This window comes from Nipponia nippon, unplaced genomic scaffold, assembly GCF_047370975.1.
Source record: "Nipponia nippon isolate SJK-2023a ecotype South Korea unplaced genomic scaffold, ASM4737097v1 scaffold_2, whole genome shotgun sequence".
NCBI classification, from domain to species: Eukaryota; Metazoa; Chordata; class Aves; order Pelecaniformes; family Threskiornithidae; genus Nipponia; species Nipponia nippon.
The window spans coordinates 65,899,440-65,925,796 of NW_028262336.1; the positions used below are offsets into that span (position 1 = coordinate 65,899,440).

At 38.8% G+C, this 26,357-nt stretch overlaps 1 protein-coding gene across 5 annotated transcripts in view; it reads right to left on the bottom strand.

Moving 5' to 3' along the window:
- Nucleotides 1-6,307: 6,307 nt before the first annotated feature.
- The window catches only part of ATP11A (ATPase phospholipid transporting 11A), a 133,105-nt gene continuing 113,055 nt past the window's right edge, over nucleotides 6,308-26,357 (bottom strand). Inside the window, exons 25-31 of one of the 5 annotated variants that reach the window (XM_087757100.1) lie at nucleotides 25,411-25,546; nucleotides 24,817-24,840; nucleotides 20,298-20,363; nucleotides 19,869-19,972; nucleotides 17,857-18,022; nucleotides 15,786-15,874; nucleotides 10,473-10,556 (exon numbers count right to left, since the gene is read on the bottom strand). In XM_087757100.1, the coding sequence (XP_087613226.1) occupies nucleotides 15,797-15,874; nucleotides 17,857-18,022; nucleotides 19,869-19,972; nucleotides 20,298-20,363; nucleotides 24,817-24,840; nucleotides 25,411-25,546 (574 nt within the window). In that variant the 3' untranslated portion in view covers nucleotides 10,473-10,556; nucleotides 15,786-15,796. Of the gene's footprint in view, nucleotides 10,557-12,958; nucleotides 13,075-15,785; nucleotides 15,875-17,856; nucleotides 18,023-19,868; nucleotides 19,973-20,297; nucleotides 20,364-24,816; nucleotides 24,841-25,410; nucleotides 25,547-26,357 lie in introns of all 5 variants that reach the window. The other 4 variants (XM_087757098.1, XM_087757101.1, XM_087757102.1 and 1 more) reach the window with 4 other exon arrangements.

A 26,357-nucleotide genomic window follows, 5' to 3' on the forward strand; every position in this document is an offset into this window, starting at 1 on the left:
GCTCAGGGTTTTGGGCTGTGCAGTATGAAACAGCTGAATAGTGCACCATCGTAATGGTGAAGACTAATAGTCAGGGAAAGAAAGTGTTTGGGGCTGGACGAAACCATGGACTTTCTTTATTAGTAAGGAATATTAGTAGGAATATTAGTAAGGAAGAGCATGTTAGTTTTGGCTACATCCCATGTGGCGGTAGAGAATAAATGGATTGGCAACCCATAAAACCTATTAGAAGAGTGGTGTAACATGGCAGTAATGTCTGTGAAACAGTAATGTAAAAGACGAGTTGCAGGCAAATGTTCAAAACGGACAGTCATGAGATTGACGGGTCCATCCATGTGAGAAGATGACTGAACTCTACTGTGAGATCTATTTTTATGCTACTATAATACTATCCTAACTCCCAAGCCAACATGTGTTAATATAGCATCCGTAGTGGCCACACATAGATGACGAGCAGACAGACAAGAGTATCGTGGGTTCTACGGGGTAGAACCCCAGTCTGGCGGCAGCAGCAGTCTGGGCTTTTCGCACAGCATCCACTTTGTTCTTTAAATCAGTAGGATTCCAAACATACTGTCTTGGCTCAATACCTGGATATAAAATTAATTATGATAAATCAGCGTTGTTAAGTGTGCACCTCTGGGAAAAGTTAGGGGAATGTTAATCTTCATCAACTGAAGCGGTTAAAAAGTTAATAGGGCGGTTGGATATTAACCTTATGAAAAACATGAGTGCCTTCTAGAAACCAATTATTTACTGTTCTAAAATAGCAACAGCTCTTAAACAATGGCCGAGGGCGGAGACTTCTCGAATGAGCAGATTAGTTGCCAGTGAAATTAAGATAATCTCTCAACTTTCTGTATTTCAATGTTCATACATATTTGGAAATAAAGAGCTGGCAGATGGTTCTCATGAACTCCATCTGGAAATATAAGATGCCAAAGTTGAGTGCATGAGTATTATTCAGATAGGCTACGATGGAAGGATTCATGGCCTCGGGATAGTGGCATATTGCCAAAAGTGAGTTGAAGGATATAATCGTGATTGATGCAGAACCAGATCAGTGTAAGGGAAATGTATCTTTCAGATATGGATAAGAATTTCTTTTTTTTTGGGGGGTGGGGGTGGGGTGGGTGGGTTAGAATTTAAATAGCCATTCCCTTTCTATGTTACCTTAAAGTCTTTGGGTATGTATGAAAATGGACCTTTTCTCTTGTCTTACAAATACTATCACTCTTAAAAAAAATTCTCCCTGGAGACCCTCAAACATGTGAGTGGTCAGGTAACGTGTCACCCAAGCTAAAATTGTAGGATACAGGCAATTTGCAATAAACTGAGTGGGTTAAAAATTCCTTTTTTCCGATACCTTCAAATCACCACTTTGTATAAGAAAAAAAAAAATTTAAAAAGCCCCATGAGACCATGTATCCTTTTTGAGCAACTAGCATAAATGGACTCCATAGGGAGAGGGTTAATTTCCAAAACATGCACAATTTTAGTAGAGAAAAGGATGGATGAGCTTACTTTGAGTTTTAATTTGCTTAGAAAGCGACCTGGAAAAAGCAACGGAGCTGTATGCAGGAGGAAGGTTGAGAGAGAGATTAACTCCCAGGTGAAATTCACACCGAGGGGTGGGGGTGGGGGGGGGTGGTTTGTGGTCTTTGTGTGCACATGTTCAAGTATTTCTTGGACAGAAGTGACCAAGGCAGTAGCGATTGTAGTGGTGACCATATTGCTTCAGATCTGCTGGTTTCCCTGCTGAATGCTCCTCTGAGACAGCATGAAAAAGAGATCTCTCTTATTACCACGTACGGGACTATGCCGTGCTCAAACGTGGTTTGGAATGGTTTCCTTCTTTCAGGATGAAGCGTGGAGTGCTAAAACAGACTTCTGGGGGAAAGGGAGGTGCCCCAGCATGTCAGGTACTAGAAAAGAGGCAAGAAAGGGGCAATGTAAACATACGTACCCCATTTGTTACTTACAGGGAGAACAAGAGTTGAGCAGGCATTAAAGTTTGAAGCCCTAGTCGCACTCTTAGAATGGACAATTCTAAGTTACAGACAGCTTTTTTTTTTTTGCATATGCACATTTTTTTACTTAACCAGATGTGCGCACCCATCTAATCGTGTATGTCCACTCTTTTTTAAGTTCCTCCTGCTGGCTAGTCAGAGCAGTTGCAATTCTCCAAATTCCCTCAAACTCTTCGTTATCCCTCAGTCGGCACATCAGACTGCATACAGCGCGGCATTGGTGCGGCCTCCCCTCAAGTACTGTGCGGGGTTTTGGGCCGCACAATATAAGAAGGATGTGAAAATATTAGAATGTGTCCAAAGGAGGGGAACGAAGATGGTGAGAAGACTAGAGGGGAATGACTTACAAGGAGCATCTGAGGATACTTGGTTTGTTCAGCTTAGAGAAGAGGAGCCTGCGGGGTGACCTCATCGCTGTCTACAGCTACCTCATGAGGGGGAGCGGAGAGGGAGGTGTGGGTTTCTCTGGTGTCTGATGATAGGACATGAGGGAAGAGCTTAAAGCTGCGTCAGGGGAAGTTCAGATTGGACAGTAGAAAAAAGTTCTTCATGGAGAGGGCGGTCAAGCACTGGAACAAGCTCCCCAGAGAAAGTGGTCATGGCCCCAAGCTTCTTGGCATTCAAGTGTTTAACAGCACTCTCAGATGTATGGTTGAACTTTTAGGTTGCCCTGGGTGGAGTCAGGAGTTGGACTCGGTGATCCTCATGGGTCCCTTCCAACTCAGGGTATTCTATGAGTAGTTCATGTTTTACGTGAGAGAGACTGGAAGTCACCTTTTGTTTAGTGTTATGACAAGGAAAGGAGATCAGACACCTCAAAAAAAAAAAAAAAAAAAACAACCAACAAAACACACCAAAACAACTCAATACTCTCGAAATGGCTGTAGTGGGACTTGCTAAATTTAGGTCAGCTGACTTAGCCAGCACTGGTACTATGATTTACAGAATCTTTTTAATTGCTGCATATTAAAAGGTCTTTGCTGCAATACCATGAATTCAACTTTTCTGTGCAGATGGCAGCAAAAGACTGTAAACCGTGTGCAATAAAGATTCCAACTAAATAATCAGCTTTAGGAGTAAAATCTCATTTTAAGAAAAATGTTCTCCAAAGGTTTACCTTATGGTTGTATAGAGCATTTTAGCTGCTAGTAAAAGTTCTGGTATGACGCCTAACTAGAAGAACAACATAATTTTAAGACAATGAGCAATCTGGCAGGGCTAGGGGGTGAAGCTGATCAGCTTTACTCTCATTGTAGTGTAAAGTGGCAATGCTGTGGATTTTTCTTTCCCTATTTTACTGTTTTCAGAATGGAAAACAGAAGTAACTGAATAGAATACTTGTTTAGAAAAATCAAATCTCTTATTTCTAGGCTGAGAACAAATATGTGAACTTACACCTCCCCAAAAAAGTAGATTTTAAATGAAGTCCCAGAACTATCTCCAACGGCTGTAAGTGTTTGCAGTAAGCACCTGCTATATCCTACATAGACCAGTACTGCCCTAGAAGTTCAGATCATCTTGGACTCAAACCTGTTAATGGGAAGAACGCTGTTCTGGACATGCACTACGATGGACGCAAGTTCACTTTCTGTGTGGCTGCTCTGATAAACCCCTCTGAGGTCAGAGGGTATCAGGCAGCTGGGCGCTTCCCGTAAGCATGCAGAAGTCCAGGGCCTCCAAGGAAGGTGGATTCCAAATCATCTGCTGTGGGCCTTATCTGAGAGGACAGAGAGGAGCGACTCCTGTTGCAGTACAACCTACAACGGAAGGATCTTCATCTTTTTTCCATCTGGACCAGTTCCTTTCAGCACAATGATGCACGAACACTGCTTTTGTGCTAAACTAAGATGTAATTTGGACTTTCTAAGAAGAGTCACTTAAAAGCCGAGCGAATCCCAACTGTTACTGAGCTCTGTCACTGCATCAGTGTTAAGCTTTGTGGTCTTGTGCCTGAAGTCCCTTAGGAGATGAGGTCTGTCTTTCTAGACTGTTATTTTATCAGAACGAAAGGGAACACAGTACGTCTTTGTAGCTGGGAACAAACAATTAGACTTCAACCTAATTAATATTGACAACTTTCTGTAGCTATGCAGTTTATAATCATCTTAGAAGCAAGCTGCTCAGCGTTTCCTAGAAGAATACTCTCCTAGGCCAGCTACTTGGTTGGAAGTCTTTTCTGAAACAAAAGTCAACATACCACTTGATGGTCTTGAACCTTGACCCAGGATTTGGTTTCCTTCTTGTCTAAAGCGCAGTGTTTATTAGATTGCAAGATCTACCTTTCAAATTTGGTTAACGTTTCAGTGTGAAGTATCTTTACAAAATATGTTTAAAATCTCAAGGTAAGCGTTGTTCTTTTTGAACAACTATTAACATGGCTTTCCTTGTTAGGGATTCAGAAGCACGTCAGTTTTTCCCACATTAAGTAAGGAGACTGGATGTTAACCGTTCTTCCCAATACCATCTGAACAGGGAGCCTCTGAACCTAGCAGGACACTGCATCGTATGTATTTCTAAAAGCTTAATGCACCATGAGATTTCTTAACCAAAATGAATAATGGAAAACAACAACAAACCTTCTGGTAGTGTAAAATTGAATACTACTCCTATTTGTCTCCTTTAAATGGAAAATAAACACTTAAATTATTAAGAGTCACCACTATTAACTTACTGCAGACTCACCAGTTAAAAAAAGAACTGATCCCACACTGTAATTTTCCAATAAACACATCTACACCTCTGTGGGGGACATTAGGGGACAAACTGTTCTGTATAATGAAATGAGTTAATGGCCATATTTGGCTTTATCCCTGGCCTGTCACTTCACAGTGTAAATGAAGCCTTTGAATGGCTATCGGTTTTGCTTTAGCATTTAAATGAAATTAAAATGAAGAGCTGTGAGTATGCGTAATGGAAACACACAACAACAAAGCCTTATTAGAATGGTCAAATACTATTTTTAAATTCCTGTAGAGTATCACCTGAGGAAATCAGAATATGCAGAAAACAAAACCAAGAAACTTCAGTCTGTCTCCAACCTACCTCATTTCATATCAAAATAACCTTCAAGGAAGGATTTTATACAGCAGTATTGCATATATTGCAGAAAAAAAAGGTAGTCTTGTTGTAGAATATAAAAAACAGTTTTCAATTAATTCTACAATGTAACTTACTAAAAGAGTGTAATTTAAGGAGCTAAAGGAATACACAGAGTATTCAATGTCGAATACTGTTCAGAAACCACTGACTTTCTATCCTTTTTTCCTTTAAATAAGTAAATGTATTTTTACATGCAAAATAAAAAGTTGTCTGCTTATGAGGTAATTTGTTCCTCTTGCTACGGTGCTCCTCCTGAAATCCAGATGCATCATCACATTTTTTTTCAAAAACAGTTTCAATTTAGTATTTCTATCTAATTGCAATTTGTGCATTTTTTCGTCATTACATGAATAGAGGGAAAAACATCTTCCTTATTTACCTTTTCCCCTCAAACTACCTTCTCCAGAAGCTCATTCAGTAGAAACACAAAATTTCTTGATGTACAAGAGGGAGACGAGTACAATACACTTGTATTGTTTGGATAAAAAGTTCATTTAAATACCAAACCAGTACTCCGAAATCTTTATCATGGGAAGTGCGAAATCAATACACAAAGGAGGTGCCCAAGCATCCTACGTAGCCTCAGAGTGGAAGAGGAAGGTACCTAACCTAACGCTCTGACTCGCTTTGTGGAGGCCGTCTAGGATGCCTTCAGCCTGACTGCGTCATGGTACTGTATAGTCTGTAACCGTTTTGAAACTAGAGAAAGTCCCATAACGTTCTACCAGCAAATGAAAAAACGACGGTATTTCTGTGCACTCAGCCTCTTTCGTAAGAATCTGTGAACACTGCTACCAACTCGGCTGGCAGAGCACATTGTTTTCGCTTTTAATTCAGTTTCTGTAAATTGCCGACATCGCAAAAGAAAGGAGAGAGAGCTCTGGGCACCCCGCACAGGAGCGCCGTAAGGAAATCCCCATCTTCTCAAGTGTAGCTTACGAGTTTAGTTTGGAAGGAACTTCAGCACTTTGCCAACCTGTGCAGGAGGAACAAAGCTCTCCTGGACTGCTACCGATTTCTATTAGCTTTGCAACAAGCCCCGCTCATGTTCCAGCTTTCTCTGAATTTCCCTTTCTGCTAGCTTGCTTTTTTAGCTGGCTACATACACTCTCTGAAAAGAAATGTGACTACAAGCATATTCAATAACAGAATCAAACACTCATTCCATTTTCTGTTATCTACTTACATTTTATTACAGACTAATATGAAACCGTCTCATATTCGTACTGGAATTATTTTAATTACTCGTGAGCAAACGTAAACCAGTCTTGAATGTTTGTATTTATTGCAAGCAGATTCATGTCTCCTGCTTATATATTCTACATAAGGATTCAAAATGTGACTGAATATAAACAAGTTATATTTGGTTATCTACAGAAATAAAAGTTAAAAATAGCACTGAAAAGAAATTTTGCAGTAACGTATTCACACACGGACTCTTCAAATCAAATAAATGACGTGGTATAGGATAATCTAAATATTAGATTTGAAGGCTGATTTATTTTCAAATAAATGCACCTATAATTGTACAAGTAAAAATAAGTGTCAGTATTTGGTGCTGATGACTACAGACATCTTTAATGTTTAATGCACAGATAACTACCCCCCAGCCCCCATACAGCAACTTCCGCAGATTCTACTTTACATTAGATCATGAAAGGACATTTAAAATGCAACGCGTACATAGCACAGAATTTATGTCGGAGACAACGCAGATTAAAATTCCGTGACTTTTCGTAAGGTGAAAAATTAAAGCTATATAAACGGATTTTTAGATTCTTCTGCAAAGTAGAATCACATACTTTTACACTTCCATAATACTTCCACAAATTTCCATTAAAGCTTTTTTAACAGAGACAGTAGCATGAGCACAATGATCCCACTGGCTTCCAAAAGAAAAGTAGTGCAGTTGCTCAATTAAGCTCTTTTTTCCTTTTATATTTGCAAGCCAGTTGGGTCAAGACAAACAGGCTAATGCAAGCAAGAAAGTAAACTGTAAGCTTTTACATTAGGTGGCTGAACAAACAATTCTTGTACATGGTAAAACAAAAAAGATCTTTTGCCACAAGCCACTGCAGGAATATATGAACTTCAGTGGCCGAAAAGCTTGAAATACTTTCTAAGTCTTCACATACATTTGGTTAGTGCTTACCAGTTTCAAGACATTTATAGAAGCAGTTATGGAGACACTATGCTGTTAAAGCTGCAACAATTTAAACAAGGCAAGTTAGGAAGTTATATAGATTTTTATACTTTTCTCCTCTAATTCTCTTTTTTAAATACATAAAAATCTGTCTCTCTTCAGTGTCCCATCCATCATAAAACATTCTAATTGATTTTGATCTAACTTCTACTTTTTCATCTTTGTACGTCTGATCCATTTACAATGAAACTCCGAGTTAACACCTGCTGCAGTGGACTAGGTTTGCATGGCAATAGTGACAGGGACTGAAGCAAAAGCACATCAAGTGAAACTGAGTTGACGTTACGTGTTTTTTCCATTAAACGGCCTATTTTAACAAACATCAAACAAACAGTACCAACTTTTAAAGGTAAAAGTATTGCTAAATCAAAGCAGAAACCTCCACTTAAATTCGAGCATTCTTTCTCTTCCAAAAAAATGACACGTTTAGCTAGAATTTCCCAAGCACTTATATAGGTGTTTCAGCCCGAATACCGTTGTCGATAATTTCTAAGTGCTGGGTGACATGAAGTTTGCAATGAGCTGCTTTGTTAGTAGGCAGAACAGGAATGCAGCATTTTCAAAAACATCAAGCAAAAATCTCCTTAGTTAAGGCTAAAAGGAACTCGGAAAAGTAAAAAAGCAGGAGGCTTTATAGAGTAAAAAGCTAGCAGTAGTAGTATAGCGCTGAAAGTGCAGCGCTCTAATCGCCACTATCACAAATACCAACAGAACATCAATAGTTTGGGTGAGACCGACAGCGCAACAGACCTATGTTTCTAACTTGACATTCATTAGAATTTTAACATTCTGCCACAACTCCACTCTAAGCTAAATTTAAGTGGCCAAAACTCATAGGTATAAAAAAAGCCTTCAAAACATATACTTAAAAAAAAATAGAAATGGTGTGTTAACAAATGTATGCGTAAAACAGATTTATAAATAGCTACAGTATGAAAAATATTTCAGTGCAAAGGCAATTTTAAGATTCCTAAAAAATACATTACAAATAATTTGTTAACTACACACAAGAAATTTGTCACTGCTACTGGTATAAAATTTATAGCCATATTAACTTTTTAAAAATATATACACCAGTGTTTTATGTAGGGGACGGTTCTAACTGACCAACATTCAAGTCTGCAATGGCAAGAATATGTACACACACCCACACACATATGGGTATTTCAAAATGTTACTGCTATGAGGACATTCTTTGAAACTTAAAAGTGCTACATGTTAAATGGTAAAAATACCTTCATCTGTGGTGCTCACCATTAGACTTTTTAAGATTCTCTTATCTTTGGTATACAGAAAATTTCACAACTCATTTTACAATCTCTGCTTGTCCCAGGGCATTTTAATATTATTTCACTGTTCATTTAGTGTGAAAATCACTTGGAATTTTGTGAGGAATGAAGTGAGGAACATTTCCTACTAAGTTGATTTTTCTTTTATTAAAGAGTAAATTAGTAAGTAAACTATTTTGCCTCTTGTTTGTTTTTTTTTTTTTTTTTAAACACAAAAAAGGGAAATAATTTTTCTCTGCCACCCTAGTCCATTCAAAAGACGACTAACAATGTCTTGGCCAAGTCTTTCAATAAAGGCCGCAGCTCTGATTCCAAATATTTTGTTTTCACATTCTAATAAATTTTTAGCTAATGTCCTCCCAGAGGTATTTAATGACAGTGGTTATTAACCAGATCTAACCACCAGGCTGAAACTGATCGAAATCAGATTACTCCTTCAGATATTTTTGCACCCCAAAATAAAACACTGGACTAAAGAAACAAGACAAGGACACAGCTAATAGTTGAACTAGTGCAAGGTAACATAAATGTAGCAGAGAAAACAGAAGTGCAAGTTGGCTGTCATTCTTAAAAGAATTCAAACTGAATCCTTGCCGTCAGACTAGTTTCTATGTTGCAACTATGGTTCAACTGTTAGCAAACAGCTGCGTGCCACCTCGTGGTTGGCTTGCAAAAGTTAACGGTTGTGTGCTTTCTAATACATCTACCAAGCCCATTAGCCAGTATTTAACCATACACACACAAAAACCACATCAAAATTAACAGGATGACTCCAGAGAGTAAAAGACACTTATTTGGAAAAACAGCCTTTCTTCTTTTAAGGACAAAAATGTGTCAAAAAAAGCTTAATATATAATGCTTTCTGCTATGCATATTTTACAATCCCAGGGATAGGAAGTGGGAACACCGGGTAATCTGCATCTTTGACAAATTCACAAAGACCTTCGAGGCAAAATGCTTACATTCTGGTTTTGAGTGGATTTCAGCACTGATGGTATTTACCTATTTAACAGCCAACTTGACTTCGTATAGTGTGTACATACGCCACACAGGGGTTGTTTTGCCTGTCGTTCTACGGGGGAAAACTAACTGAAAACCAGACATAGCCCTGATTTGGCCACTTACAAGGAAGTGAACATTAGAGAGTGTTTCTTGAAAGCAGATTTGCACAGAGGAAACACCAGTTTGTTCTACAGAAAGAGCAAAGAAAGAAAAAGGACAGAGGAAAATCAGGAACAGCACTTGTTAAATACGCTTTAGGAGACTTTCATTGGAGATAACTGAGGTCATTGCTTCTGGCTGAAAATTAAAACTGTTGATCTCAAAATGTAGGTCACTGACTGAAACTATGCACTTCAAATAACCAAGAAAATGACTAAGGATGACAGAAGCAGTAAATGCACAAAAGTCTTGACACAGGATGAAGAGAATTTTTAGTGCTACCAGTCTCACAGTACCAGACTGTGGAGATTGTTCATTGTTCCAGTAGTTCAAAACATAAAAAGAGGCCTATCGGCCTGGAAGGGTTCATACTTCTAGCTCTTGATCCTGTTTGTCTGAACATTACCTCAGACAGCAAAAGCCACATATAGTTTAATATATTTCTGTGACATGTTTGTTTCCTGAAAAAAGAAATAAACAAAAATACAGTTTTTAAAGGCTTGACTTGGTGTTCTGTCATACAGACGTTTCCAAACCTGACCCACTGTAGCGGTAGCCTGCACTGGAACGGCAATGCTTATTTGAATAGCCAAAGACAGATGGAAGTAGTGAATAATCAACACCTCTCCAGTGCGTAAACATCATTTTTTTAGAATGAGAATTAGACCTTCTTGCTGGGGAACTGCTGCAGTCACTGCTCCTGTATCTTGGGCTTTTCAGACAGGTAAGAGGTGTGAATTCCGAGATGCTCTCCCGACAGTGCCTCGATGCATTCTGTTAAAAGGAAAAAAACCCAAATACACAGTAAATAGATGATTTCAGAGCTAAGAGTCTACAGTTGTGTTCTTTCGTAGGGCCACTCTGCCCTTGGTATAATAATGCCTTTCACTAGATCACCACTCTGGCTATTTGTTTTATGTAAAGGTGTAACCCCTCGCGTGTTGTTGAGCAATCAACCACTGTCAACATGATCAGTTTTATATTAAGACCTACAGAGCCAGGCATAATTTTACATAGAACCTCTAAACCTGATGATGGGCTCCTTAGAGAACAGATGAGGACACAGAGGACTGCTTTCAAGTTGGATTGTGCTAAATCAAGTTTATATTTCATTTTGCAACCTCTCCTGGTACAATTTTTTATTTCTGAACTTTTTTAGTCAGGATTTTTTACAGGGAATTTTAAGACTGAACAGATTGAAGTACTTCACCCTGTACTTCCAAAGAGAGGGAATTCTTTACAGTCAGTTTGTGCTAATAGATGAAAGTTCCAGAGGTTTAATGCACTTGCTTTGTACTTACAAGCAGCATCTGATTTTGGACTTCCTTAGGTTACACGTAGCATCTATATAGGCAATTTATACTACACATCACAATACTATCTTGGTCTAATTGTCCATTAAAATTTATCTGTACCACATAATCACTCCACACGCAGGCAGAATCAGCACTTCCACTCGGGAAACAGGACTACAGTAACACCATGATGGCACGACAAGACCCTGGAAGATGTGCACAAACTAAAAGAAAATTAGCACAGCACTGTCCCCAATGTGTTTATCTCATTCTTCTCACTAAATGCACATATAATTTCCAGGCGTAGAGGTATGGAGGTTATGTGACAGCATTTAAGATACAAATGCACTATAAGCATGGTTCAAATCAACGTTATAAATTTCTCTCTCCATGAATACTATATAAACCAGTTAATCCTTTATTCTTAATCATCCCCTTCCTCCTTCTCTGTTAACATCAGCACAGTAGCAAAAGGGACGAAATCACGAAATACATATTAATGATGTAGCTTCAAGAAGTTTGACTGAGATTTAATATTATGCTTTTAATGCCAATCACAAGCTTGAAACACTACTCTTGCATAACCAAGAGCCATCAGAAAGCCCTCTTACAACAGTTACTCTTGGAAAAGTCAGCAAACCATACCAAACTGCTCAGCAACAGTGAGGTCTGGATTCTTTTAAACACACATATAGACCAAATACCAGCATTAATACAGGAAAGCGTAGATAATCGGGTAACGGTTTAGCAGGCTTTGTTTTGGAAATGTCAGAGGGAGTAGTCAAACACTGTATGGTAACTGTTTTTCCTATTCCAGCTAGAAAGTGAACTATTTTAGTTACCATACGTATTTCTAAAAATAAAATAGTTTTTTTTCTACACATAGCTCCAGGCCAGCGCTTTCAATCTGCCATGCCTGAAGCTACTCAAGAAAGCTGGGGTTTTCTACTACTACTTGTCCAGCAGCCATTAAATCAAAAGCACCCCTCAACTACCTTTAAGCCCTACAGCCCACACCAGCACATTACATTGCATTTGTCTTCTTCACATATTGGTACTCTGCACCTTCACTTGGTTCCTCATGTGCTGCTTTCTGGGGTCAGGAGAGCATGAAGGGACTGGAGCAGATACGGCATCCAGGTGGGAATATATCTGAGTGAAAAGTGTACCTTCTTACTTATACACGTTAGCAGTATGGCAAGGAGCTGAGGTAAGGCAGAGAACTTCATTCTGCTGCCCTAACATTTTGAGGATTGAGGAGCTCACCACTCATGCTGCTGTCTCAGATACTCGGCAAACTACCACGCTTGGCTCTTGATCCAAGGCAGCGATGGGCTGGTCTATACAGCACGCGTTACTATGGTAAATGCCGTCAGATATACAGCCCCGGTCTCCTGACCCAAGGTCCTGTTGACAAGTAACTCACTTCCTTTGGTGCGGTTATCTTCCCGTTTTACCATCTGCATTTGGTCTATATATGTATTCAAGAGCATGAGAGATGATGGATAAACTGCTAAGGTGTGAGAAATACTTCTGACTTTATGTATTCTACACCACGGTGTAACATGAGTACGCTCTGCAATAATGACTGCAGTTCTTATAGAAGAAATGTCAGACAACACCTGTACGTAACACAATGTATTGACAGGGCTTTAATAGGGGTATAGTGATTCATTGTTTTGCCTTGCACGAGTAAGTGTCTGAGACAAAGAGATCTTACCTGTGGCATGGAACATCTCTTGCAAAAACTAGGCTCTCCAAGTAAAACATAATGATTTTGCATCAATATTGATACAGTACATCAAAAACTCTGGAGGAAACAGTTGATTTGTAAATAGCACAGTTCACCAATAGAAATGAATCCAAACTGGCAACACGTACAGTACTGTTACCTAGCTTTGATCTAATTATGGCTCGGAAGCTGAGAGATTTCCTTCAAGAAGTGGCCCATCGCTGTTCGGCAGTGCATTTAGAGCTGTTTTATGTCTCATACTCTTCTGCAAGGACGAGGAAAAACAGAGAGACTCTTGCTGAATACAAGAGGGAAATGTGAATGAATAGTACCATTTGGTACAATGTAACTATTGTAGCAAAGTCCTGTAAAAGTGACAGATTTTCTGATATATTTAAAAAGGAAAGGTTATCCAGTGTAAAACAAGGTTTCTATTTCTTGATCCCGAGGTTAATCCTTTGCGCTACTCTGAGGATGTTTTTAATTCCATTTCAAATTCTGTTAAAAATACTTAATTACTCTCAAAAGCTCTTAAACTGTACCACGACTAAGTACTGCGGGCTGCCTGTCCTGCCCCTCTAACAATAACCTGTACGGAATGGGAGAGGTGCCCGTGATATGATGAGGCATAATCGATTCCAAATTAAGGCGCAGACGTCCCGCTTCGCTGCTCCCCAGCACGACTGGTACACTGAAGGGAGCGCTACAAACGGGGGTGATGGGGCCAGCGCTAACGAAGGCTGGCTTACAGCTTAGCCATTACACCTCGGGGAGAGAGGGCAGGGGAGTTACCAAGGTAACCGCTTCCATGGGATTCAAATATTGCAACAGCGACATCCATTTCTTTGTTTTCCACGGAAGAGGAGCCCAACACATGACAGAGGCGACAGTTTGCTGGTGACCAGTTTTCTAAGAGCACTGCGCGGCTGTGCAACAGCAGCTAAGCCCATTGAGGAGCAGAAGAAGGACGAATCCCCAGAGAGGCTTCCCCGGGCAAAAGTACCACTCGGGGTTTCCCCCAGCGCAGCAAAGGGTAGAGATCTCATAACGGGGCTGATGGGCCGATCTTGTGACTGAGGTGAAAGTGAAGTAAAAAAAAAAAAATCATCAGTCAGAAGCGAAGAGCAAAAGAAAAACGTATCTTAAAAAAGGGATGAAAGCACAGAAGTTATTTACAGCTCAGAGTCAAAACACCTGGCATTTCAGCTACAAAATATTTGGGATTGCTGAAACACCGTCAATTGAAGTGACAATTATAAAAACGAAAAGAGGATAATTTAAAGTGAATTTATATTTTCCATAACAGAGCTGCCGAGCTTCTGCTATTAATGAAAGAAGAATAAAGAAAAAGGAAAGATAATCAATTAATGCAGATTGGATATATTAAAAAAAAAAAAAACCACCAAACTATTGCTTTTTAAAAGTAAAGGCTGAAAGAAACCTCACAGCTGCGCAATTTCCAGCTAAAGCACAAAATTGAGCTTGTTGCATTCAGCCAGAGAGTCACTGGGACGCATATGAGACACGAGCAGATTTTGATCGAAATTGCCAAAAGACAACAGATTCCTCCAAAGCTTTTGCCGAATTACTGTTTTAGCCCAAGAAAGACAACAGTTCATACGTGTGCACATATATATAGAAAATATACATGCACATATATATACACATATACTTGCACATACATATATGTATGTGTATACATACATACATACGTGGGGGGGGGGGCGTGTATATATCACTGAAAAGCGCTCCCAAAAAAACCCCAGAACTAGATGTGGAATGTTTAAAAACCTCTGAATGATAATGACAATGATGGTAAACTATCGCCCACCACACACTGGAGTGACTCAAATAACTGAAAAATTTAGAAGCGTAAGAATTGCTTCAAAGGCTTCATGCGATCTTACTGCCTGAGGAGAACTAATGTAGTCACCTGGGAGGTGGCTGCTAGTCCTATGGTAATCTTTTTCAACTGTTCCAGAAGCCCTTTTATTACAAAGAAAGCAACATAGCTTCTTTTTTATAGGAATGCAGTAAGTTTAAAAATAATTGGTTAAAAGCTCAGTTCGAACCAATCCTAAGGCACTTAAAAGCCACTTTTAGCCAGAATTTTCAATAGTGAAAAAAACCTTTGTGTGTTTTCCCTGTGACTCACATAATGACAGCCATTTTTATTGACTGTACATTTTTTGAAGGGGGAAAGAAAGAAGAAATGTATTTTTTACCTTAACCAGTTAAGAAATAAAGATATAAAATCTGCAATGGAAACCAACAGTCCCCTAGTATTAAGACACAAGGAGTTTCCTTGCAGACTGTAGGGAAGCCAATGTTTACTAGCATTTCTTCTACTTTTATATTAGATTAGAAGTCATATACTTCTGGATCTTGAACTGTTTTCTTTCTAGAAAGAGCACAGAATTTCATAAAATGGAATATAAAGAAAGCTCAGTTTCAAAATGCATGCTGGAAGTAACTTATTAACAAAAAAGCTGGATATTCATCTATCACAGCAGAGCAGATATATTAATTTATTCCAGAGATTGCTTAAATGGCTTCCAGTACCACATTTTCTGTGTTACGCTAGTAGCATCAGCATAATCAGAATTATCACTTCTTTGTGTGGCAACTATTCCATTTACTCAGGTACAATGCAAGCAGGACATGCATTCACCTACAGATAGGCCAACGATTCAAATGAGGATCTAAGAATCCTAGATTCATGAGGCAGAAACATCACGTAAAATTCAGTAACAACAGTGACAAAAATAACAATAGCGATGGATTGTGACAACAATTCACAGCATCTTTGCGATAAACAGAAGGAAAAAACTACGCTAAAAAGTATTCTTCTTCAACATATAGTTGACGTGAATCAGAAGTGGAGATAATGAGTACGGTAAATAACTTCTGATGATAAACTTTTTACTGTCCTTTGAATGAAATGGCCAAGCATGCAGAAAGGCAGAAAAAAGTCACCTTTTGTTCCGTTAGAAACTTAGACTGCTTGAAGTCTGAGAAAGCATAAAGATGGTGGACTGCTCAACAGAAAGGCACTGATGTTTAGTCTGATTTCCCCAGAAGATTGTAGGAAGCAACCGTGCACATCATTTACGTTTAAAGCAAGGTAGCAGTTATTTAGACAAAGCGGATTGGAAGACAGGAAGAAACAAAGAGAGGGAAGAAGAAACACAAGGGATATATCTGGTTAAAAGTCAAAGATTTTCTACTAAATATTAAAAAATGAATATTGCCAGGGTTAAGCCCAAAGTCTGCTTTACAATTGATTCATTTTCCAGCACTAACATACAATATCTGTAAGAAATGCAGTAGTACCTTTGTTTGGGGCTTTTGTTTGCTAGCTCGTTTCTTTGCATTAACCCATCCACATTATCTCTCTTTAGACTTTTAAATTAAGCATGCAGAGCCTATACTGAGAGCACCTTCTTCCACAAGTAGCATATATGGCAAAGAGACATCTATTAAAGATATCGAAATAGAAAGACGCGAAATGCTGCTCTGCCTGGGAATACTTTTCTGCTGTTTATTCTTTCCTGTCCTCCTGAAGCGGGGCATTTTCACAACTGTACCTTCAAGGAATACAAGACAATGGCAAGGGGTTTTACTTTGCAGATATGAGAGAAGAATTTTTCACCTTTGCCAAGGGGGAAATTCTACTTTCGTGGGAAGTATTTTATTCCTTGATTCCTTTCCTCTTAATGCAAAGCATCTTCTCAAATAAACATCAAAATGCTAACTAATCGCTACACACACAGTCACTGGTAACTCATTATTTTAACCTAACAGTGGCATTTGATGGGCTGAAAAGGGCAAGGACAATTAACATTAAGTTTCAGGTTCAACACCACTACTGTCCTTCACCTTCATATAATATATGAAAGTTTGCTGGGGTCAAAAATACAGGTAAAATTTTCTATTGGCCTTGGTTTGTTGGCCCCAGAACAGTACCATGCGTCCCACAGAACCTGACTTCCCTTTCAGCCTCAGCAGAGCAAGTTTTTATTTACACAATAGTTTCTCCTTTGGGGCTTATCAGAAGAGAGGTGGCAACAGATTTTAAAATAGTCTTCCCATTGGCACAGCAAGGCACATTTATGTAGAGATAATGTATCAAAACAGGCAAAATGTAAGTTGAAATATAAAAGAGGAAAAAATTATTAGTAGAATATGAGTAAGTTTTAATACACGTTTTTGTAACGGGCACAACATCAGTACAAAATAGTTTGCTAAGGAAGTATTATATTGAACAGATCATGCAATATAAACGTTGGCGTGAATTTACTATATATTCCTTACCAGCATACTATATATTCATCATATTTATTTTAAGTGTATAAATTCTAGATTTATTCACTAATAAACACTTATGCAGTTGTAGAGTCCCTTGGTATAGGATTGCAACTGCTTGTGCAAATCCCTGCTTTAAAGGGGATTTCAATAAAATCACATGCTCCCCTCCTACCAATTTTATTTTGAGTTTAGCTTATTTTAGCTGGTTTTCCATTTTAGATAACTATGCTCAGCTTGCACGGTAAATGCTGGAATGTCCACATTAGAGTTTCATTTATGCAGTAGAATGACTTGGGTGTGAAAGATAATTACTTCAATTCAGGGGTGTGGGCAGTGCCTCTGAATACTCCGCAGCAGCAGGAACAACTGCTGTCTAGGCCAATGTAAGTGCCTCCTACCTACCCTTGCCAAGATCCCAATCCCCTTACCCTTCTTATCGCCTCAAGTCAGGAATCATGTTGAGCCATATACTTGTCTCCCACCATCCTTATCAGCCGATTTCCCCGTGGTTGCTGGTGGGGAGGCACAGGGGTTGCCCCAGGGTTCAGGTAAATACCACCATGTAAATCATAGGCAGCTTCTTTCACCACGCTGCTCAGAAGTAGCTGGTATACTACCAGTGATACACACCACAGATGAGGAACCTCTGTTCTATTCTTGTCTCTAAGCTTGGAAGACGTCTAATTATTAGAGACTTGTGATACAAAAAAAATAATTCCACAATGAAAAATATTGTTACCTGGATTCTTTCTGTTGCTGTAGGCCACAACTGTCTGCATAAGACCTTCTTGAGAACATCTGGAAGAAGGCTGACAGTTATGAGCAGAATTATACCCAGCCACGCAGGACCACTAGACAGCATTTGCATGAACACATAATACATCCTCTGATAATTGAGAAAAGGCCTAGTAGGAAAAAGATTAAATTGATATTACACTTCAATACGCAAAAGAAAGATTAGCAATGTTAAATACAAAAATTATGACACTGACGAAGTATTGCATGTTCAGCTTCCCAGTTTGTGGCAGTTCATCCATCCTAGTTTTCTCAAAAGGAGATCTAAACATTCCCTGACTGGAGAGGAGTGCCTTACTCTTGTCTTCCATGCTGTAGGAAATACCGTGCTGTCCTCCCTCCCAAGCTGCCTCTCCCTGGCAAAGATAAACTAAGTTACATTCTTATCCTGTTTACGCTCTTCCACCTCCTCCTTATCTTGCCCCAGATATCTTCCACCTTTCTTCTCAGTGTCCCACCTATTATTACTTTCCTCCTCTTTCCCATCACACACTCGTTTGTACGTATCCTCAAAGTACGGCTCGTTGACCACATCTTTATTCATACCTCTCAAGCTCCCCTAAGCTTCTCTGATGGTTTCGTGTTATGCTAACCTATTCACCACGTTTTTATCTGCCCCCAATTTCACTGCCTTCACTTCCATGTTCCCTTGTATCTCCACGGCAGTTGTCTGGTCATTAAAATGCCATCGCTGTATGGTAATGGGAACCAGAGGCCATGTTTACTGAGAGCAAAGATCAGTGGACAGGTCCTAGCAATACTGCAGTGTAAAGCTCTCCTACCAGTAGGGCAGTTTCCCACTAGTTTCCAAAATTTGTTAGAAGTCTTTGCAATCTAAAAAGGTAATTAAGTGAAAATACATTGCTGCGTGTAAATAGTCACATCTCGCATACACAGCAAGGCTGGCTGGAAAACATTAGCAGGGAAAATGTCACGTCTGCAAACTGTTTTCATTCTGATGCTGAAGAAACTGAGATCTGATCTTACTGAAAAAAAAGAAGAGGCTGCTGAATATCCAAGGAGTTGAAAGGCGGTTACTCATTTGCAAAGGACTCATTGAAATACAAATCCTTACTCCAAATTAAATGGCACCTTAATCACCATGCAACAGTTAGGCTCTGCTTTCTCTCAAAATGTTTACTTATGTATACAAAGTAGAGCAGTTCCAGCAGAAGAGGTTAGAAAAGAGAACCTTGTAACTGGGCACTTCATAGGTGAGAAATGCAAATTCAAGGTCCTGACGGCAATCAGGCATAGTAAGAACTTGAACCTGTTTCAACTTGATCTCCTTCCCAAAAATTTCAGTTTCAAGTACACAGAATTTTTTAATAGAAAAAAACCCACCACTGCTTTCAATCAGCTATGTACGAGAGTTATACTAATTCCTAAAAAGCTTCTTACCAACAGTAGAACAAGTAGGTGCTCGGACATCTACAGTAAATCTACTTTGCTAAGTGAGGGGGCAAACAATGAACTCAAACACAGGACTCCTGGTCATCCACACAACTTCAATGCTAGTTCCGCTCCCTCGCCCTAGTTTAGACAGCTAGTTCCCTCCAAGACAAGACGAGCAGACGGAGGCCTAGCCCCAAGCCGCCTAGATGTGACCCACTCTGTGACGTTTTGCCTTGGATAGACAGCCTCAGCTACTTGAACCAACCCTTGGACTGCTTTGACTGATACTACTGAGATAGCCCCAGTGGCAGTCTGAGGTCTGACATTCTTCTCTTCACAGTCTTCTCTAAGAATATTTTAGCAGCCATTCAGTGAAAGAAGAGCTGAGCCTTGTGTAATTACCATTACTGATGTGTTTAAAATGTGACTGCTATTGGGAGTTCTGCAATACATAAAAGCTAAATTTAATTTATTAGGGACAAAAAACCAAAATACGTAACAATTTTATAGCAACAGTTTCTGAAATAACATTTGCGATGCAATTTATATTAGGGTTCATACCAAATAATTCCTCCCCAGAGCAGAGAAAAGACAATGTAGAATGCCAGTGATCCCCAGATCATGAAGTGATTTATCCACGTCCAATAGTGTGTATCTAGTGCAAGCTGGAACAAAACCAAATGAGATTATATGGTGTTATTACTATCTAGCAGCAACAGAATACTCAGCAGATGACGACATAAAATGACACCCTTTGAAAAAAAGGGAAGGATTCTACACAGAATTAGCTAAAAAACGTTTTTCAATTTTGACCACAGTTAAGGCGGCACAGATAGCAAAATCTGTCCTTAAGCTAATTTAAATCTATATTTAAACTGACTTAAACTAATACGACAATGTATGGTTGTAGAGAGAAACCAATATAAGTAAGCAGTAATTAGAAAACAAGCTCTAAGAAAGTCTCAATGGATAAAATACAGCATACCTTACCTTCAATGTAACCGTGAATACAAGCACAGTAAACACCAGTGTTCCAAAGGTCCAGTTTCCAAACATCTATAAAAAATGGCCCAAAGCAGTTATAGATAATATCGCCCACTACTTTGTGAATTGTCCAGAACAAACCTCTTAAAGCTACCTGTTGCTTTGTATCAGGAACTGACACTTCAACACCACCACTGAATTCTTACACAATCTATCCAGTGCAAATTGTTTGGGTTTCTTGCCCTTGTGCGTACACACCTCAGATTTCATACAGACAGGAAAAAAACCACAATCAACACACTCAACCTAAAGTTCACAGGTATGTTTGTTAATAAAGTGTAGCGCAGTTAACAAATGACTGAGATTTACAAACGAACTGCAGTAGTTTCATCAATCTTCTTGGATGTCATCTTTTTCCTGATCTCCTTTCTCTGCTGTCCTTGGTGTCCCACAATTTCTTGGACGTTCAATAGCATGTTATACAGACGAGTAACAGCACAAGAAAGGATTGATAACCAAAGCCATGTAAGTACATAAATGTTCTACATACGTTTCAAGATAAAACACTTTTGAATTGTGGTTAATTTTCTCCTCATCTGCATAATGAAATAAAAACACTTTAGCTTTTCAAGTGGGCAGAAATGATCATAATGCTGATGGAGGGAAGAACTGGTGGTGAATATGGTCACAGAGGATTGCTTGGACTGCAGCAGCTATGAGATGAGCAAGTTTAGGATCCAGAGAAATGTTGGGAAAGTAAGCAACAGAGTTAGGACACTATTTCTTGAGAAGAGACTTTGTTTTATTCAGGGCATTGCACCCATGAAAGAGAAGGGTGCCCAGGAGAGCTGAATGATTTTGAGAGAGAAAACTGCTGAGATCTCATGAATTCTTCTGGAGGAAGACATGAAATTTCAGCAGAAGACTCAGTTGGCCAGGCAGAACATTTGAATATGAACTAAAAGGCAAAATAGGACCACACAAGAGATGACAATATGGGCAGGCAGCAAACAGGTAGCATAAAAGCATTACTTGGGTACAGAGGAACAAAATCACTCAGACAAAGCCCAGCTCAAACTAAGATTAGTGAGGGGTGTCGAGCGTGACAAAAAGGATATTTACAGGTATCCTTGTTTCAAAGGGAAAATGTAAGTCCACTGATGGAGTGGTAAGACAACCTACTGGAAGGTGTTAAAGAAAAGGCTGAAGTAGTCAATACTCTGGATACTAGTCTTCAGGAGCAAAACCTGCTCCTTGCATTTAACAGCAAAGCTTGGGAAGGAAAGGAGCAGCAAACAGTATGGAAGCAACAGGTTAAGGAGTTGTTAAGGAAGGAGAGCAGTGGATGCTATCTATTTCAAATTTAGCAAGGCATTTGATGCTTGGCTTGGACGGGCAGCATTCTCATTTGGAAGATAAGGAAGCCAGGGCTGAGTAAACGGACTACTACTTGAGTTGAAAATTGGCTGATCACTACACTTCTGAGTCCAGTGGTTCAATGTTCTTGATGCTTGGTTGGCTGCTGGTAATCAGTGAACTACAGCAGGGACTGGCACTGGGGCTGATATTGCCAATTATCTCTGTGAGTGGCCTGGATGGTGACACAGACAGCATCATGAGCAAATCCCAGGTGACACAAAAATAGAGAATAGTTGACATAATGAATGGCAGAGTTTCAATCCAGAGGGACCTCCATTGATGTGAGAAGTGGGCTAACAGGTATCTTATGAAATTAAACAAGGAAAAGTGCGAAGTTTTACAGCTATGGAGGAGTAATGCCATATATTGGAACTGACTGGCTGAGCAATGGCCCTGCTGAAAAGGAAGCTGCAGCGGGCTTACAGTGGACTCCAGGCTGAATATAAGCCTATAGTGTGCTCTCTCTGTACATAAGGGAAACTGCAAATTGAGCTGTATTGGGAGGAACATGGCCACTGAAGAAAGGTTATGACTCCCATCGACTCAGCTATAGTGAGGTTGAACCTGGAACACCGTGCCCGGTTTTGGGCCCCTCAGTTCAGGAAGGACGTGAAAAAATTGGAAAGGATCAAGTGGCAGGCAACCAAGGTGCTTAGCAATCCAGAGCTCTCCTGTGAGGAGAGGTTGAAGGACTTATTTAGTCTGGTGAAGGGGAGGTTAAGGAACAACTTAGCAGCTGCCCACAAATACTTGAAGAACAATTACAAAGATGAAGAACTGGAACAGACCTCTCTTCAGCAACAAGAAAAATTCTGCTTATGTATTAGGAAAATTTTTTTCCCCATAAAGGCAGAAAAACATTGGAACAGGTTGCCCAGAAGGTTATGGAATCTCCATCCTCAGGGATATTCAAAACTTGAAGACGACTAGACAAAGCCTTGAGCAACTGCACAAAGCAGGAGTTGAACTGGATCCCCTCCAGGGTCCCCTCCCATCTACCTTATTCTATACAAGTTCGCCCAATATTAGATCACAGGAGATTCACATGGGCAAGTGATCACACAAATGTGCTGCTGTGGGAAAAACTCTGAATGGAGACACAGCCAGCCACAAGACAGAAATCTGTAGGAAACCAGGCTGAGATAATCTGATCAACTGGGAACAAAAAATCATTTAAAAAATAAACAAATGACAGGCTGAAAGATTAATTATTCTGAGTAACCACTTCATTATTTTAAAATTACTCAATGTGTGACCAAGTGTACAGGACACAAGATAAAGTGCAGAAAACCTTCAGCATTTTGACCTTTTACACTGATATGTAATAGAACAATTTTATAGGGTCATACCATTGCTACAATATTTTGCGTGCCCTAAAAAAATCAGTGCAGTTAAAACTGCACAGGAATCTGGTTCAGGAACTTCAGATTATGCCGTTTACTGACTTTCTTCTTGTAGTTAAATACCAACCATGTCGTATCCAAAGTGGAACACCATACACAAAGCAATATCACAAATTACTAACAATTAATAAGAGATAAATCTTTGGCATCTTAGTTTTGTTTACCAGGAAATTACTGAGGCAGACCTTTATGAAGTAAATCTCAGCAATTAAAACTACACTTTTCCATTATACTAGTAACATCACTCTACAGCATACAGTTTCAAACAAATTTCTAAATACTGAGAAACATCCTGGGGGGATTATGTTTGGAAGCAAGGTTAATGGTATATAAATTTTAGTCTGACACAGGCATCAACCTAAGTGAAAGACATTGACCTCCTTCACTTTTTACTAGTTTTGCAACAATGGTGATTAGTTCATTTCTGGAGGGAAAGAAGAATTCAAAATTTTTGCTTCAGCACCCATTTTAACAATTTGGAACCTTTTATCCCCTTTCCTGCTTTCTACCTTTTTCCTGTTCCATAACAACATAGCATTGCGGTAAACCTTTCAAATCTTCAAACCTTTCACTTACTTTTTGCAGACGTGAGTGTTAATTTAAATACTTGGAAATAACCATCAACACCAACTAGCATTCATGTATGTATGAACTCACATGTGTATATCTGACTATTCCTGAACATTAACGTTTTCAAGCCTTTAAATCTAAAATTGCAACTCAAAAACTGAAAGTTTTATATGTACACGCAAGCATGCATGCTGAATGATGATGAATTTTCTAACCCACTCTGACACTCAAGAGTCAGAATGTCTCATCAAGCAATACATTTTATCATCAAAAATTAACATGGGTATCTAGTTGTAGACATACACATTCAAAATTTGGAAATTAGGCACTAATCTGGCTTTAGAGCTTTATCAAGAAGAATCTGATTTAGTAAGTGCAACAGAAGTAGACTAAAATTTCAAAAAGGAGCCCAGTCAGAACATTTGCAATACAAACCATTTACAAAATGTGTACAGGTATGAGAAGTCTAATTTACAGGACTATAAATGTAAGCTGATGCAGAGTTTTGAACATCTAACAGAGAACATAATGGTACCAGAAAAAGAAGTGCTGCAGCGTAGTTATGTCTAATGGAAATTCATTCTGTCCTTAGAAAAGCTCTTTCTAACAAGTGTTCTTTCACACACTAGAAGCTCATTTCCATGGTAGATGTCACAAAGATGGTAGCCAATGATATTTGAATATTGCATCTCAAGCAAACGTGTATGTTACACATAGGCAACAAAATTGTGCTAAGTTTATTTTCTCTGACTTTGAGGGTTTTTTCTAAAGCCATTCAAGCACTTTAGAGCATAAACCGTAATAAATTTTCTACAGCAGAGGGAGTCAGCAACAAAATGTAGGTCACGGAAAGCATAGAACAAAATAACAAAACTCAAGGAAGCAAAAAGCCTACTTATTTTTTAAAGCTCATGGCTCTTTACCACACCACATATGCCTTAATATACCTTATACTCTATATAAGTTCTTTATATTTTAAGTACTTACAAAGTAGCAATAAAGAACATTTCTCTCTATAGGTTTAAGTGATATTTTGAAATAATTATAGGAAATACTGAACTGCTCTTTAACAGTTTAATTAAAGAACAGTGAAAGATGAAATGGATATCATGACAAATCCACAATAGTCTTACCATGTGAGTGCTGGTTGTCATTAGCTGAGGATAGGAAGAGAAGCAAGTAGCAAAAAGAAAAAAAAGCACACAAATAAAATAGACCAAAATATCAATGGGTAAAATAAATAAAATGCAAAAGTTCTTAAAATTTGCATTCATGTGACCGCAAAGCAAGTAGAGATAGATTATTTTAAGCTGCCATATGTAAAAAATAATTTAAATATTAAAAACCTTGTTACATTTAAGCTCTTTTATGATCATTCAAAACTACTCTACCAAAAGCCTTCTGATATGTTAATCAGATATTCATCAGATGCATGTTAAGCATGAAACAAAAGAGTTACTATGTAAATTCTGAAAGAATACTTGGAATTTAAAATATATATATTTCTCCTAAGTTTTATCTAGTCCTATGCTTCTGTTTACTGATAACAGAACTCCTATTACATAGTTCAGATTTTGCTGAACAGATAATCCATCTATCTCACCATACTTCATAAAACAGTTATCATCTGTGCTGGAAATCTTGAGGAAAACAATTAAAACTATGTTCATAGCACACTTAACATTAAAAAAATTACCTTTGATTGACTGATCAAATCCAACACTAACCTGTCCATTGCTGGTCACAATTGTGTTGTCAAACAAGAAATAGGCACCAAAGAAAAATACCACAGCATCAAACACTCCTAGGAATGTCCAATAAATAAATGCACGCCAGCGCAGCAAAGCATTCTTGGCAACATCTCTGTGTTAAACAAGATATATGCATTCATTATTAGCATGTTAAAAAGCTTGGACAAATGATGTCACTCATTGTTTTTTGAGGGAAAAAACAACTAAGAGATTGCATGCAAAACCACCACATTTCCACGTGTCAACCGTCTACCCCTTCACATCCAAATCCTTCCTGAACATCTCCTGTTTTTTTTTTTTTCCATAGAATCATAGAATTGTTAACGTTGGAAAAGACCTTTAAGATCAAGTCCAACCGTTAACCTAACACTGCCAAGTCCACCACTAAACCATGTCCTCAAGCACCACATCTACCCATCTTTTAAATGCCTCCAGGGATGGTGGCTCAACCACTTTTGTTTAACTGCTGCCTGTAATTCTGCTTATTTCAACTGTATGGTAAATAGTTCGGTGCTGCACCCTTTTACTTTTCAATCTTTTTACAGAAGGTATCTTTTTTCTGGTATTTGCTGTGCATGTAATGATCCCCTGTAGATTTTAAATGGAAACACTAGAGGTCTCTGGAGACTTTGTTTTATTTCCCATGGGGTACTTCTATACAGACTATTGCAATAAAACAAAATATTAATTTTATGTGGAACACGTGAAACAAAGATTTTGCAGTTCAGTTGAAGCTTCAGGTCAAATTGGATTTCTTGAATGTTTTCCCACAAAAAATACAGGATTTGGTCAACAATAGAACTGTTCACTAGCATGCATTTTTGTATTACAGAAAAATTAAATATTACAGCTTTAGTTCTTGCCCACAGAATGAGTATATATCAACACATCACTGCACTGATTAACCTTTGGGCATCTAATAT